This window comes from Gasterosteus aculeatus, chromosome 12 (assembly GCF_964276395.1).
Source record: "Gasterosteus aculeatus chromosome 12, fGasAcu3.hap1.1, whole genome shotgun sequence".
NCBI lineage: Eukaryota > Metazoa > Chordata > Actinopteri > Perciformes > Gasterosteidae > Gasterosteus > Gasterosteus aculeatus.
In genome coordinates this window covers 15269084-15283889 of record NC_135700.1, presented here as the reverse complement: position 1 = coordinate 15283889, position 14806 = coordinate 15269084, and the positions used below count along the sequence as shown (strand labels likewise).

Sequence of the window (14806 nt, the reverse complement as noted above, 5' to 3'; positions counted from 1 at the left end):
AAGTTGATATTATGCTTTGAATCAATCAATCTAACACAACTTTATTCAGCACTGTAAAGAACATCTCACCAAACAACTCAACTCAAAACAGGACGAAGAAAAAATATAAGTAACATTGTTACTCAAGAACTAAAAATAGTTTAGGTTACACTCTATAACCCCCTATTCAGCTGGTAATGCATACACACAAGGATTTATGAATAATAGTGAAGACAGACAACAGAATAATGTGATATTGCAATATAAGTAAGCAGATATGTACATACGTATTCGCACAACGCAAATGTTAAATAATAGTTTAAGTGAAATGAATTTTGGTTTGTTTGCCCAGTTAAGTGTTGTTGGTCCATTGGTACTTTAGAAAGATCTCTTAAGCAACTTTCTTCCTACAAACAGTCTGTTCTCACAGAATTGTCCCTTATTCAACATTTTGAAAGTCGGGTGACAGGAAAGGAAGGGAAGAAAGGAAGAGAAAACTGCCGAATGATCAGCATGTTGTCTGTGGTCAGTGACGCTCAGCGCGACTCCGCTTGAACAGTAGAAAAAAAGCTCGTTGTCACCATCAGCAACAAATCAGTTATTTATTATTTATTTCAGTTATAAGTTATTTAAGTCACAGATTAAATAAATGTGTTAAATAAACGCGACACGTCATTATCCCTCGCCGTTGTTTCCCTTTATGGCAGAAAAGGGTGGGGGTGCTGATTTCCGACCTGGTGTGATTCCAGGTCACATGAGCTGCAGCCATGTGACCGGGGTCACGTGGTCCGGTGCATAAATAAAGAGGAGCAACTTCCCTCGATCACAGATTGTTGACGAGTCACGCTAAGACACAAACCAGCGGCCCGAGGTTTAAAGTTCACGCCCTCGGCTGACGAACCCCTGGCAGGTAAATGATTTATTCCCGTTGCTTTGTTCCTCGTTTCGCGAGACGTTATTTAAGCTAAAGCTTGTTTACTCGCGTTTAGCCGTTAACCGCTAGCGTTCACTTCGCTAACGTGAAAGATCTGAATGTGTTGCACTCAAACTCTTCTTTACTGATTGACTTGTTTGGTGCAAAAGGGGAAAGCGGTGTCAGTCCGCTTTGTCTTTTTAGCTCAAATATTGGTCGCTGTTTTTGAACGCTGGCCCTGTTTAGTCTCCATGTTTTCTGAAGGGATGACATAATCGTTTGAAAGCCGGGTTATTTTTTGTCTAAGATCCCTTTTCTTAATGAATGATTAGGACTTAAACTTAAAACCACAAGTTAAAATGAGCATGAAACTTAATACTGATCCGCCAAGCACGTTGTTGCAACCTGGGAAGGGAAAATGAAACCATGTTTAGTGAGTTGTGTGCGGCCATTGTGTCCTCTGCCTCAGCTGACTGGGACCAAAGAGAGAGACTTGTTTACAGAGTCGGGGACATGTCGGGGACACAGCAGGAGGATCAAGTGATAAGAATATATTTGTATCTGTGTAAAATAACTACGACGGTTTCAATCAGACGGTATACAAAATGCATGGAAAAGTGACGTTTGTCCATCTCCAGCCACAAAACCGATATGGACCTTTTCTATACTATTGTATCAATGCATCGATCCCGCTTCCTGTCAGCTGGTCCTTTGCATTGTGACAAGGAATGAGGAACTGAGCGGTATCTGCCAGTAAATGAGAACAACCAAGTCATCCATTCGGCCTTTGATCTTTGGATTAAATGTTAGTTTAGGCGTGGAAAACAACACGGTAAAATAAGAATACGAAGCGAGCTGAACGCCATGTGAAGGGTCTCCTCTAGATGAACGCAATGTGAAGGGTCTCCTCTAGATGAACGCAATGTGAAGGGTCTCCTCTAGATGAACGCAATGTGAAGGGTCTCCTCTAGATGAACGCAATGTGAAGGGTCTCCTCTAGATGAACGCCATGTGAAGGGTCTCCTCTAGATGAACGCCATGTGAAGGGTCTCCTCTAGATGAACGCCATGTGAAGGGTCTCCTCTAGATGAACGCCATGTGAAGGGTCTCCTCTAGATGAACGCCATGTGAAGGGTCTCCTCTAGATGAACGCCATGTGAAGGGTCTCCTCTAGATGAACGCCATGTGAAGGGTCTCCTCTAGATGAACGCCATGTGAAGGGTCTCCTCTAGATGAACGCCATGTGAAGGGGCTCCTCTAGAGGAACGCCATGTGAAGGGGCTCCTCTAGATGACTCATTAATTTCCGTTGATGTCAAACTTGAGGGGAAAACACGTCACACGGCCTTCCCCCCTTTTTTTTTTAATCTTTGTTTGCCTCAAGTCACCGAGATTAAAGAGAGGTTGTTTTCGCTAAATGTTTGAGCGGCAGGAGCACCGCCGAAGAGCCAATGGAGCCGTTGTAAAAGCGGGCTTTGAGTACTGTGAGTAATTGCTTTTTTTCCCAGCAGTCTGAAGGCTCACTTCCCCCAAAATCACTTACGACTTTGTTTCAGCTTCGAGGCAGTTTACTGCATGTGTGGTGGAACCACTTCTCCAAAAAAAACCAAAAGTGATGTAACACCTGCGTGTTGAAGACCTGTTTAGATTCTAAAGCAGTTTGATAAGTCAATCTGGTTTTACTTCCTCTTGTGTACGTTTGGCTCATGAGACTTCTTTGCCTCAGTCATGTGATATTGAACACTTTTCATTGGTATTCTTTGTAATGGAAAAGGTCGTGTCTAAACAGGTGGTGTGCGGCCTGCTGACGCACATGTTTAACCACTGGAGAGGTCTGAAGAGGTTCTCTCTCCCCTCGGTCCCACACACACCTTCCACTTGTAGCTGCATCCAGAGCCTCGACGTCTAGTCAACTGTGGGTGGTTTTTGGGGGGTTTCATTGTTCCAGGTTCAGAAGTTTGTTCAACCATGTCCCTGTATTTTGTCAGTTTTGGATTTCTTTACAAGTGGATGACTTTCTCCAGTTAAACCTTTTTTTATAAACTGACTCATTATGGATCTACTGATAAAGCCACGCTCACTTTTATTCTGGGTTTTTAATATTTCTTTATGCACAACCATTTGGGGTCAAGTACCTGCATGTTTTTCTGGTAGCTCTTTCTGAGCCGTTTTTAACCCTTTTAGTCCTCGTTAGCACCTCCGAGCCGTTCAATATATAATCTCAACATGGAATAAACGTCCTTCATTTTATATTTTTCAGTCAAAATGTGGCATTCAGCCTTTCTGTTGCTGGCTGCCAGCTTGTCGGTAAGCCTGGCCAGACCCCGCTTCACACCCCTGTCCAGTGAGATGGTCAACTATATCAACAAGGTCAACACTACTTGGAAGGTGAGTTATTTCATTTAATTTCTTTCTTTTATTTTTCATCTTTTTACTTGACTTAATCTCCCTCCTCTCTCGCAGGCTGGTCACAACTTCCATAATGTTGACTACAGTTATGTCAAGAGACTGTGTGGGACGCTGCTGAAGGGACCGAAGCTGCCAGTCATGTGAGTCTCCAAGCACTGGAGAGGAACTTTACGTTAGTAACGCATAACATTGAGAGTGACTATTTGCCACGCTGCACATCGCGTAGTTGTGAGTACACTTGTATGTAGAAGTTTGTGCAGTAGTTTCAGTGCCGCGGAAACCTCTGCTCCCGACCGGCCCACCACGAAGTGTAAAATCCATCCCGTCGACCTACACCGGGATGGAAAGCTGGAGGGGAGCGCCGTAAATGTTGACTCCTTAACGTGGTTTTGTTCTGCAGGGTTCAGTATGCTGGAGACCTGAATCTGCCTAAGAACTTTGACTCCAGACAGCAGTGGCCCGATTGCCCCACGCTGCAGGAGGTCAGAGACCAAGGCTCCTGTGGATCCTGCTGGGTGAGATAAAAACTCATTTCACTGTAGTTGAGCTATTCATTTTTATTATTATATAGAATTTCTAGTGCAGGGGTGCATGCCCTCTTAACTATGGCACACTGGCCATAAGTGTAAACAAGGCCATCGCTCATTAAATGTTAACATTCTGATTACAAAAAGTTGCGTGCTTTGAATTGTGTTTGTGTCACGTCTTTGATTTTCTCCCTGCAGGCATTCGGCGCCGCAGAGGCCATCTCCGACAGAGTGTGTATCCACAGCAATGCCAAGGTCAACGTGGAGATCTCCTCAGAGGATCTGCTGAGCTGCTGCGAGAGCTGTGGCATGGGGTGAGCGGTCGCAACGGGGCAAATGTCTTCACTTGGTTCTGTCTTCAACTGTCCCCACTGGATGATTGCCGTGATTCGCTTTATGTGGACTGTCACTTGATTTGAATTTGAATAACTAGGTCATTAATGGAAGGAGAATGATCTCACTTGATACGAGCGCTCCATTAATGACCAGATAAGGTCTGACAATGTACGGAATTAGTATCCATGATGTATCTGATCCACTTGAAACACAGAGGTCACAACCTGACGGCGAGACGATTCCAGGGGAATCCTCGTAATGACCTTTATTTACTGTAAAACGATAATTGGTATCAGCAGATCCAGTAGAGCTGCGACAAGTACGATTCAGAATCCCCATTGGTCAATGAGAAGTTAGTCGAGCGCCCCTGAATTGTACGGTGTGAACATTTGGTGTTTTTGTAAGTGTTTAAAAAAAGAACCTTTTCTACTCAGATGCAACGGTGGCTACCCTTCAGCTGCCTGGGACTTCTGGACCCATGAGGGGCTGGTCTCTGGCGGTCTCTATGACTCCCACATTGGTGAGTTTTGTGTGTGTGAGGCTCTGTTTGTGTGTATGTGTGTGTGTGTGCGTCTGTAATTCTAATCCATGTGTCGTACTCTTTGTGCATGCAGGTTGTCGGCCTTACACCATCCCCCCCTGTGAACACCATGTGAATGGCAGCAGACCCTCCTGCTCTGGGGAAGGAGGAGATACACCCCAGTGCGTCCACCAGTGTGAAGCTGGATACACACCTAGCTACAAAGGAGACAAGCACTTTGGTAAGAAGCTGGAGGGAAAATAAACTTCCAAACTTTTTCTTTTTTTTTCTCCCTGGAAAGATGTTACTATGAAGTATTGTTGTATAACTTTTTGGATTTTATTCTATGGGGCACTGTTGCTCAATACAGTACAAAATGGCACTTATGTGATTAGTAAACTTTTATAAGATAATTGTGCATGCATACAAACATTTGTAAACAAATTCTGGATACTCCAATACCTCTAATTAATTGGAACAATAATAATCTAGAATTGATAGGCAATTATTATATGGTCTTTATTGGTCAGTCAATGTGAATGCAATCAAGCTGACCACATTACACTTTTTTTTTTTTTTTTTAAATTATCAAATATGACGCAAACCGTTTATCTCTTTATACATACACATACTGCACAGGCTCCTAATTCCAAACTGTTGCAGGTAAAACGTCTTACACCGTGCTGTCAGACGAGAAGCAGATTCAGAGCGAGATATCCAAGAATGGCCCAGTAGAGGCCGCCTTCACAGTCTATGAAGATTTTGTGCTGTACAAGTCTGGTACGTATATGTCCACCATTTACATAAAACTGCATTACAAAGATACAGAATACTCCAAACGTACAGAATGCTGAGTGCTTGTACACTCCTCTCGCCCTCATTTCCAGGTGTCTATCAGCATGTGTCTGGGTCTGCCGTTGGGGGCCATGCCATCAAGATGCTGGGCTGGGGAGAGGAGGACGGTGTTCCCTACTGGCTCTGTGCCAACTCCTGGAACACTGACTGGGGGGACAACGGTATGCAGAGCTGCGTGATTTATAACTAGTGTTCATATACAGTCCCTGTAACGGTAGCCTTTCTATTTATATGTATGAAGGGAAAGGAAGATTCAGAGTCCCTGCTGTTGGCATCTCAAGGGTCCTCGAGTGAGACACTGAAGATAGTTACTCGCTCGACCCTTTAAAGCGCACTGCTCCTCATGCTCAATGCTCAGCGTGGATGAAATGCAGTGTAAAATGTCATGTTTATATGCATGTATCACATATGACTACTCTAATGAAGTTTACCTGTTAATACACTGCCAGGTGTTGTATGGTGCAACACAAACTTTCATACCAATTTAAAACGTGGTTACCCAAGTGCATTTTGGCTGATGCCATTTTTTTTAGCATAGTGTTTTTGCTATCTGCTAATAATTGTATACGAACACTTTCCTGCTTCACGTGAAAATGTGCACGTGTGGTTCTGAATGCACATACCAATAGTCTCAAGTAAAACGTCTCCCTATTTGATATTTAAAAATACCAGGAACAATGGCTAATGTTTGGTTTCTGGTCTTCAGGATTCTTTAAGATCCTGCGAGGATCTGATCACTGTGGTATCGAGTCTGAGATTGTGGCGGGGATTCCAAAATAAATTCTAAGGTAAGCCAGATCATCTATGTAACGGCAATATATCATATTGGCCTCAAACACTGGGGGCGCTGGACAATATACCCTCCCTTGTGTAATGTCATAAACCTGACCGTAAAGCATGGCTTTGTGCAGAGCCCTCACAGCTGTGCCACCCCAGTAGCTCCCATTTCAAGTCAGAGCAGCTTTCTTTGTGCAGTCCTCAACTACGGTATAAAGCTATGCATGTAGCTTAAAATCTGTGAGTTACTGATTGTTTCTCTTACAGATATCGAGCTGCAGGGTTGGTACTTGATCTGCAGAGAGCGACACATAAACGCCAGTTTTTCAAACTCTTTAAGGGCTACTTGGGCCTTTTTTTTTTTTTTTTTCCTTTTTTTTTTTTTTAAGATAAAGCCCTCCGATCACCTAGCACACAATGTATGTAGATTCCTTTTGACAACAGCCAGAAACAAGTCTAAAGCAACCATCGCCTCATCTGTTAGCAGATAGAATATGTACCTGAGCACAAATCACCTGTTTTATTGAAGGTGTTTAGTTTGACGGTCTTATTCCTTCATCTCTTAAAACAATGCCAATCAAGGTTGCACAGTAAGAAAATGTTTTTTAAATGTTTTAGGTGCATTCAATTTTTCTCATGTGATTTGATGCAAATTTTCTCTGACGTGTATTTGTTACGTTTGCGGCACGAGCAGAGAGTGTCTTGGAGCAACACCGCCAATGCTTGAGATGATTACAAGACTATATGCCTAGTACAGCGAAGACCGTTGGAATTAACAGCTTTCATAGTTGATATTTTTATTCAACATTATTTCTGTCCCACAAATGCCACCATAATGTTAGGATGTACTGACTTGTGATGGGATGTTTTTATTGTTTGCCTGTATAAATCAAAATATCGGCACAGAACTGTGATAATCTGACATTTAATAAAACAATGTGGCTCCCAATATTGTGTAACTCGTGAATACAAATGCTGGTAATGTGACTTGACGCAGGAAAATGTGGGCGAAGATGTGATGAATGGATTTGTAGTTGTGAGTAAAACCCTACTTGAGTTGTAGACTAAAGCCGTAACAAACATTACCTTTTCTATGCGAACTACAAATGTTGTTTGTACTTTGTGGGGACAAAGTTAAATGTTCAGCGGAAAAAAAACGGATTTGGCACATCCGCATTGTCAGCAAAACAAACCCTCCCCTCCGTAGTAGAATGCAAGGCGCTTGTTTTCTACCCAGGCGGACAGCGGTGGTTGGGTGATAACGAGACGCAAAGCATACTTCACATACACGCGTAGAAATTGGTTCCCAACCGCAGCATAAACACATTTCAACGGTTTAAAAATAAATTAATGAACAATCCTGTAGCGCATTTATCGTTGAGTTACCACCGGGACACTCCGGCTTCTAAAACAAACCAATAACCCAAACCCACGGCTCCACCCAGCGTCGCGCGTGCGGATCGGCTCGTTCGTTATACGCAGCGAGTCAGACGGCTCAGCGATGGAGGGAGGAGGCAGGGTTTCTTGGGTGAAATACGGGCCCGTCGTGTCCCTGTTCGTGGTTCTTTTGGCCGTCTGGTTTCGGTCCCCTGACGACGCGGTTCCGGACGACCGGCTGGACACCGTGCTGTCCTCGTTGCTCCGGGCGGAGGGGAAGGTCGGAGTAAGCGACGTCGCCAAGCCCAAAGTGGCGATCGGTAGGTGCCCGAGGTGTTAGCTAACGTCCGGTAGCGCTGCTTAGACGACTCCTATTTTAACGGTTTAATCATTTATCGTGTCCGGAATTATTCCGCATCGGATGTTATTGACGTTGCGAGTCTCTTCCGTATTTATGAGTTTAACGCATTAACGTAACGCGAATGGCTCCCAATCGTTGATCTAAACAATCAAGTGGATTTAACTTCACGTTAACTTTTTAACATTGACAGATGTTTTCACCTCAATTTTAAACAATCAGTCCCGCGTTATTGACATTATAAACGGCACCAGTCAAACTGGCTACCTGTCAACGTCAGCTAATCTGTTTGCTCCAGTTTGTCTGGTTCGTCAGCAAATTACGAAGCAGAAATGAGACTTGAGCAAATGCATGTCGACAGCAGATAAAAAGCAGAAGAGGGAGATTACAAAGGGAGCGAGAGGCCGTGATGACACAAGACTCAGGTCTCGGTCCAGTTTGGTTCTGTGCGCAAACCCTCCTTCGATCAACAGCACTCCACAAGGAGTGTAAACAAATATGGGCACTCAGGTTGCAGTATTTTGTGTAAACTCATCCCCTGTGTGTGTGTGTTTGGGGGGGGGCTCCATTCGTACAGATTAAGCTACACAGGTTAAATAGTGACTGGGAGGTAGATGAGCAGTAATGTGAGATGGAATTCCTCTCAGGACAAACCGCTTCACAAAGGTTTTAGCAAACATAAGGCGTGCGTGACCCGTGTCCTATTGGTCATGATCTAATCCTTAAATCAGGTACTTTGATCTTGGTGATCCCCGCGTCCGTCCAACCTTTAACCGGTTCAACAACAGGCTATGCCATGCAGTCGGGTTCGTTATTAGTCATCATCGGCTATTATTTTACAAGTTCAAGGTATCTGAATTGTCTCAGAAGGAATGTTCACATACAAAAACACACACAATCCCCCCCAAAAGCATTCTATTCTAAATACCTGCCATTTGACTTCTAACCAAGAAGCACAATGTTTATGCTCCAATGGTGCCGGCCGCATTACAAAATAAGCACAGGTCATTTTTTTTCTTTGTTTTACAGCAGATTGTCAGAAGAATGTTGCGGACTGCCATTTTGTAGTGAGACGTTTTGGAAATCGGTTGCAAACATAGCAGCTAGCAGTCAAGTGAGAGCCGTGTTTTGCCTTCAGCCTTCCCCAGCAGGTCGCCTACGCAGGGAGGCCGTCTGCGGTTGTTGTACCGCAATGTTTGTGACCTTCGTTCGGACTTGACAGAAGAGGAAACGTTTACGTTTGGGATGTTTGATCCCGCAGCAGAAACTGTATCACAGTGTCATTTGATCCCGCCACATGGGCAGGACCTGGGGGCCAGCTCCTCATCTGCTCCTCCTCGATGGGCCCAGGTTTCAAGACGATTCCTATGTGTAGGTGTTGATCTCACTGGGCCTTTCTCTCATCCACAGGTTTTGGGGGTTGTGTTGACCTGATAGTGGACGGGGTGATGTTGCTGAATAAGATCGGCGTCCCTCCGACCGACCAGCCTCTGCACCACGACTACATAGAAAGTGAAGTGCAGCTGGCTCAGAGCTTTGCCTACTTCTTTGCACCAGGAGCTGCAGCAGAGTAAGTGCTGTGTGTCTGTGTGTTGCCGTGACTATTAGTTTGTCATCCGATTGTTGCAGTCTAGTTGATAAACCCTGAATTCACAGTATGATTACAGAAATAAATGTTCGCTCATGCAAATACTTTGTTCTTCTCCATGCTTTGATTTAACATCTTTTTCTACGAGTTTCTTGTTGTCTAATCCTGTTTGAATGTGAATAAGAAAGAAGTGGAAAATGAAGCGCACACAGTGCAAAGCCGTTACGCCCTCGGGCTGCTGCGCTCCGGACTCACCCTCCGTCACATGCACTCTCACAAACACCCTCGTATGCCAGTAGGAATGTTCAGTGGTTTATTTATAAAGAACGTACACGCGAATACATGCAGCCGTATACTTATTTCCTCTGGCCAGCTATTTCTCATGCAAAATATATACGTACCAACAAATATATGAAAAAACAGACACATTTATGTTTAAGTGCTTTGTTTCTTTTGCAGGCGTTTTATGCTGAATGATACGCTATTCAGCGAGCTGGTCGAAGCGTCCCGGGACCTCCCTGGAAACAGGTGGGCCGTAGGTGGAAACGCTCCGGTGATGGCCAGTCGCATGGCAACTGAGGGGTGCGATATTTTGCTGGGTGGAAGTTTCAGCCCCGATTTTACCGATGTCCTGTCCCCACACATAACAGGTACACGCCCAAAAGACACGTACTGCTACACCCACCTGCGTCTCCTCGGCCCTTCCTGCCTCCTTCGCTCCCATGCCGCCTGTACTAACCCAACTATCTTCTTAGTGGCAGGTAACATAATTGAAGAGCCGGACATTCATCTAATCCTGGAGTATCCGTCTGGTGCTAGCTGGGGTCAGTATACCTCACGCAGAGCCAACAGGTATGTATTAGTTTAGTAATTAGGGGTCACTGAGGTGAACTATGTGTGTAAGATCATTTAATGCAGAGACAAGTGTTACGTGTGTGTGTGTGTGTCTCAGCCTCTAGCACACTGGCCGCTGACCGTGTTTGTTTCCGTAGATACATCGTCCACAGCGATGACCACAACCCCTACCTGGACTCCATGGCAGAGTTTGCTGAGAAACTTAAAGACTTTGAACCAGATCTGCTGGTGGTGGGTGGGCTGCAAATGATGGATAACTTCCCCTTCCAAGCAGGTGAGAGACAAGCTTTTTACCCGCTTCTGATTTGAGATCTCTTTGAGCAGCGGCGTCTGCTGCTCTGTGTCGCACAACTCAAATAAGAGCGGGCTGAACCTTTTTCAGTTGACCATTTTTAGAAAATAATATGCATATGAATTGAAGAAAGCTATTTTTTGAACCCCATATACTATTTTCAGTTACGCTTAGTTAAGGCGTAAAATGAGTTCCTGAGTGAGATACACCTTGTACCCCAGCCTGTTTGTTTCCTTCAGTCCTCATTGTGTGGTTACCTTTTGTCTGAATCTCTTCTGTGCGCATCGTCACTCCAGGTGAGCGGGACGCTCTCCTCTCCCGCCTGTCGGGCCTCATGGCCTCCTCGTCTCCATCCATTGGAGTGCATTTTGAGATGGCCAGTTTTGTAGAGGAGAGTATAATGGAAGACCTACTTCACTACGTCATTCCCCACGTAAGTAGACCTGAACACTTGACTGAATGAAGAATGTTAGTGACATCTTCTCCTCTAACCCTTAGTTGACTCCCTCATCCTGCCTCTGCTCTTCCAGGCGGACTCTTTAGGAATGAACGAACAGGAGCTTCCCAACCTGCTCAGCCTGCTAAAAGGCACCAACATCACCGTGTTGTCGGACCCAAACCCTCGCGTAGCCACCGTCCTCGACCAGATGAGGGAGGTCTATCGCATCGTGAACCAGCGCTCCAAGGACGCCAGTGAAGAAAGTGACACTTATGGGGCCAAAGCCAAGCCGCTGACTCGGCTCCACGTCCACACGCTGGCCTTTCAGGCCATGATCGTGACACGCGGCTCCCAGTGGAAGAACACCATGTCGGCCACCGCCAAGGCCTCCCTCACGGCTAACCGCCACGTCTGTGGCTCCGACGCCATCGACCCCAGCAAGGCGAGGCTCATCATGGACGACTCGTTCTCCGTCAGCCGGCAGGAAGGCAGCCAGCGCATCCCGCTGCAGGAGAGCAGGCCGGTCAGCTGCTGGGATGAAGAGGACTACGAGATCTGTGTGGCGCCCGTGCTCGTGTGCACCGAGGTTTACCAAACCGCAGGTGGAGGAGACAACATCTCAGCTGCTGGCCTGGTGCTGCAGATCTAGAGTATAAAGTATATGAGAACTATATGACGTGTGTGTGTGTGTGGGTGTGTGTGGTGCTAACTACATGTTGGCAGCATATGTGACTCTGGAGACGTGATCCAGATGGGATGCAATGATTGGGAAATGTATGGGGCTATATATCCCATGTGGACCAAAGCGTACTGTCATTCTGAGGAGTCAGATGGGCGGGGGGGGGGGGGGGGGGTTGGTTATTAATCAGGTAAATCATGAGATTTGAGCTGTATGGGCTCAGCACCAAGCGCTTCTCCTCTACTCCGCCGAGGCCTTACAAGACCTGGGCTTCAGTAAAGCGTAGATAAGGAGGGATACGGTTTGGATAAGGTCCAACAAAAAAATCAAGCTTTGTTTTGCAGCTAGTAGCTGACAAATCTTTTACAACTTCAGCTGTAGGATAAGTTCTCTTTGCGTGGTTTCAATAAGTGACTCCGCTATGCAGAGTTGGGTAATTATTTAAAACGCTGAATCTTTTGCTTTCAGGGAGCACGTTTATCAGGTGTCTGCTACCTAAGAATACTGCTGCTTACACCTCAGAACGGGTGAACTGGGCTTTTGCCACACCTGCCTTGCCGCATGTTTCCACCTGTCAGCAGTGGTGGAAAGTAACTTTTCAAGGTCATTTTTACCTTACTTGGGTATTTTCACTTTCTTCTACTTTGCACTACATTTTTGAAGCAATTACTGCATTTTTGCTAGATAACTTAACATACATTTGCAGATTTACATTATTTATCAAAAATATAACTTGACTAAGAAATTATAATCTGTTTACATGAATTAGGATACCCAGCAGTATATAAAGCTAATACATTTAGCTCCAAAATTAAAACATTAATGCATCGCTAGTTGCAATTCAATTATATACTTTAGGGCAATTCCTCATAATGAATAGCGCAGAATAGTTCTCCCACCACTGCGGTCAGGTTGGTAAGGTGGCGCGATCGGCACCGTGAAGCTAATGAGCAGCTTCTGTCCTGCTCCTTCCCTCATGTAATACATTATCAAAGGAAAAGAGATTCAACGTAGTGAGCCAGTGATGTCATCACCTCCTGTTCTTCCTACTATATGTGAAAAGGTGTCTTCTGTTTGTTTAGGATTCTCTTTCCTCTCAGCGTCCGTTTCTGTGCAATACCGCAAAACCGTGTAAAGAGACCACTGCTGGTAGCTTGGTATGATGTCAAAGACTCCCTGTCTACCTCCGTCACTCTTTCCTCTGTTACTTTGTCCAACTTTCACCTGTCTCATTTCTCGTCTTTTTTTTAACTCTTTAAGGACCAAATAACCAGAGTGGAGTTCCTAAAGTTCTCTTGTGATATGATGCATAAAGTGGAACATCTTTCTCTCTTGTTTTTGCTGTTTTATTGTAAGCTCCACACAAAGCTGTGCTGTTGCCATGGATTCCATTATCTGTGAAATATTGGACCGCACCGTAAATGTGTGTGTGTTCTTCATTGGATTCAATGCCGGCTAATGAGAAAATCTATAGATGAAAACGTGTCCGTGCCTGATTGGCCATCGACTCCTGTTTCACTGCAGCGCTTTCTACAAACGTTCCATCGCTGTTTCATTCATTTCCTCCATACAATATGAATTAATTCTTCTCATTTTTTCTTGATTACATTGTTGCATGTTTTTTTGAACATACTTATCAAAGCGCCTTTTTGCTGAGGAACGTGTTTGTTCATTACAATCCACCAAGTATGAACTACAGAAATCACTTTAAATGTTTCCTCCTGAATGCTTCTGATTTATTATTGTGTTTGAACTTAAACGAGCCTTATTCTGTTCAGTTTTGATGTTTAGTGAAAAGGGAATATTTAATTATTTTACTGTAGGCTTATGTTTTTTCTCTGATGTTTTTGTCTTGCACAGTGATTGGAAGAGTTACGGGTCGTGTTTTTACTGTGAATTAACTTCAAAGTGCATTCATGTTCAGAGAAAGAACTGCTTGTTTGCTACTATATAATATACTTATCGAAGCTTTAGATAAGTCGTACCATCCTTGTTTCCAAGCTAGGTTTGAATGTTTCATGCATGTTAACTATTCAATGCAGAGTCACAACAGATAAAATGCTACGCTGATACAGCAGTCATTGCTTTGTTTATGTTCTCATTCTCTGCATCATTGATTCACGCGTTCACTGCTATCATGGCTGCAAACGGTTTTGGTCTTCTGGACTTAAAAACACTTCCCCGACTTTGTCAACTCGTGGTTTCCTTCATTCACAAAACTGAACACATAAACCAATTTGCTTCCCCTATTTGTCTATTTGCTGCACACAGTCTTATGAAATGAATAACCTCATTACATTTCAAAATACAGTTATATAGTGTAACATTTATAATCCAAGTAACTTCGACTGAATAGCTCCTGTAAAAATGAATGTCATATTTTGATTGAAAAAAATGACTGACTATAGTACGCCTGATGATTTTATGCAGATGGTAAAATGATACAACGACCAATAAGTGCATCATGTGCAGTGACTTAAAACTTCTGAAAACGTTACAAATGCAGAGATTATTTACCATACCATAATTAAGCAATACATAAAACAAATCAGTAATGAGGTCTATGCAGTACGTTGTTACCAGGTGGGTGTATCCAAATGGAAATCTGTTTCTTTAAACAAAGAAATAGATGTTGGTGGCTGGTCTACTTCTACTTTCCCTACTTTTGCATACAGTGTGCAAAACAGCCACGACATGATCAGCTGACCTTCGTCACATGAGTGTGGAAACCAATGTGACGTCAGAACCAAGGGCACAGCGAGGACAGTGGACATAAAACTTGGGACAGGACGGCATTGCAGGTGCGATGTTACTCGCCCGTTACAGTGGAGATGCAACAATATGTAATAAGAACTTAATTTTAAAAACCACATTCTGTATATGTATCGGTATTCTATTGGTGA

General features: G+C 44.2%; 2 protein-coding genes across 2 annotated transcripts; both read left to right on the top strand.

Annotated features, from left to right (window-relative positions):
* The first annotated feature begins 716 nt into the window (after positions 1-716).
* On the top strand, positions 717-7264 carry ctsba (cathepsin Ba). The gene is made up of 11 exons (XM_040197164.2): positions 717-889; positions 3152-3279; positions 3355-3440; positions 3701-3815; positions 4026-4141; positions 4598-4683; positions 4778-4924; positions 5347-5463; positions 5571-5699; positions 6245-6326; positions 6583-7264. Exons 2-10 carry the CDS (start codon positions 3157-3159, stop codon positions 6316-6318), a joined length of 993 nt encoding a protein of 330 aa, XP_040053098.1. The 5' UTR covers positions 717-889; positions 3152-3156; the 3' UTR covers positions 6319-6326; positions 6583-7264.
* Positions 7265-7643: 379 nt separating this feature from the next.
* On the top strand, positions 7644-13984 carry adpgk2 (ADP-dependent glucokinase 2). Its single transcript, XM_040197149.2, has 7 exons — positions 7644-8012; positions 9461-9620; positions 10098-10288; positions 10394-10490; positions 10631-10767; positions 11082-11218; positions 11316-13984. Exons 1-7 carry the CDS (start codon positions 7817-7819, stop codon positions 11871-11873), a joined length of 1476 nt encoding a protein of 491 aa, XP_040053083.1. The 5' UTR covers positions 7644-7816; the 3' UTR covers positions 11874-13984.
* The last annotated feature ends 822 nt before the right edge of the window (positions 13985-14806 follow it).

Excerpts from the sequence above, each read along its gene's own strand:
- ctsba (XM_040197164.2), top strand. The coding sequence starts at position 3,157 with ATGTGGCATTCAGCCTTTCTGTTGCTGGCTGCCAGCTTGTCGGTAAGC. Across the intron at positions 4,142-4,597 it reads TGCGAGAGCTGTGGCATGGG|ATGCAACGGTGGCTACCCTT; the intron begins GTGAGCGGTCGC and ends TTTTCTACTCAG. Across the intron at positions 4,925-5,346 it reads CAAAGGAGACAAGCACTTTG|GTAAAACGTCTTACACCGTG; the intron begins GTAAGAAGCTGG and ends AAACTGTTGCAG.
- adpgk2 (XM_040197149.2), top strand. The coding sequence starts at position 7,817 with ATGGAGGGAGGAGGCAGGGTTTCTTGGGTGAAATACGGGCCCGTCGTG. Across the intron at positions 8,013-9,460 it reads CAAGCCCAAAGTGGCGATCG|GTTTTGGGGGTTGTGTTGAC; the intron begins GTAGGTGCCCGA and ends TCTCATCCACAG. Across the intron at positions 9,621-10,097 it reads GCACCAGGAGCTGCAGCAGA|GCGTTTTATGCTGAATGATA; the intron begins GTAAGTGCTGTG and ends TTTCTTTTGCAG.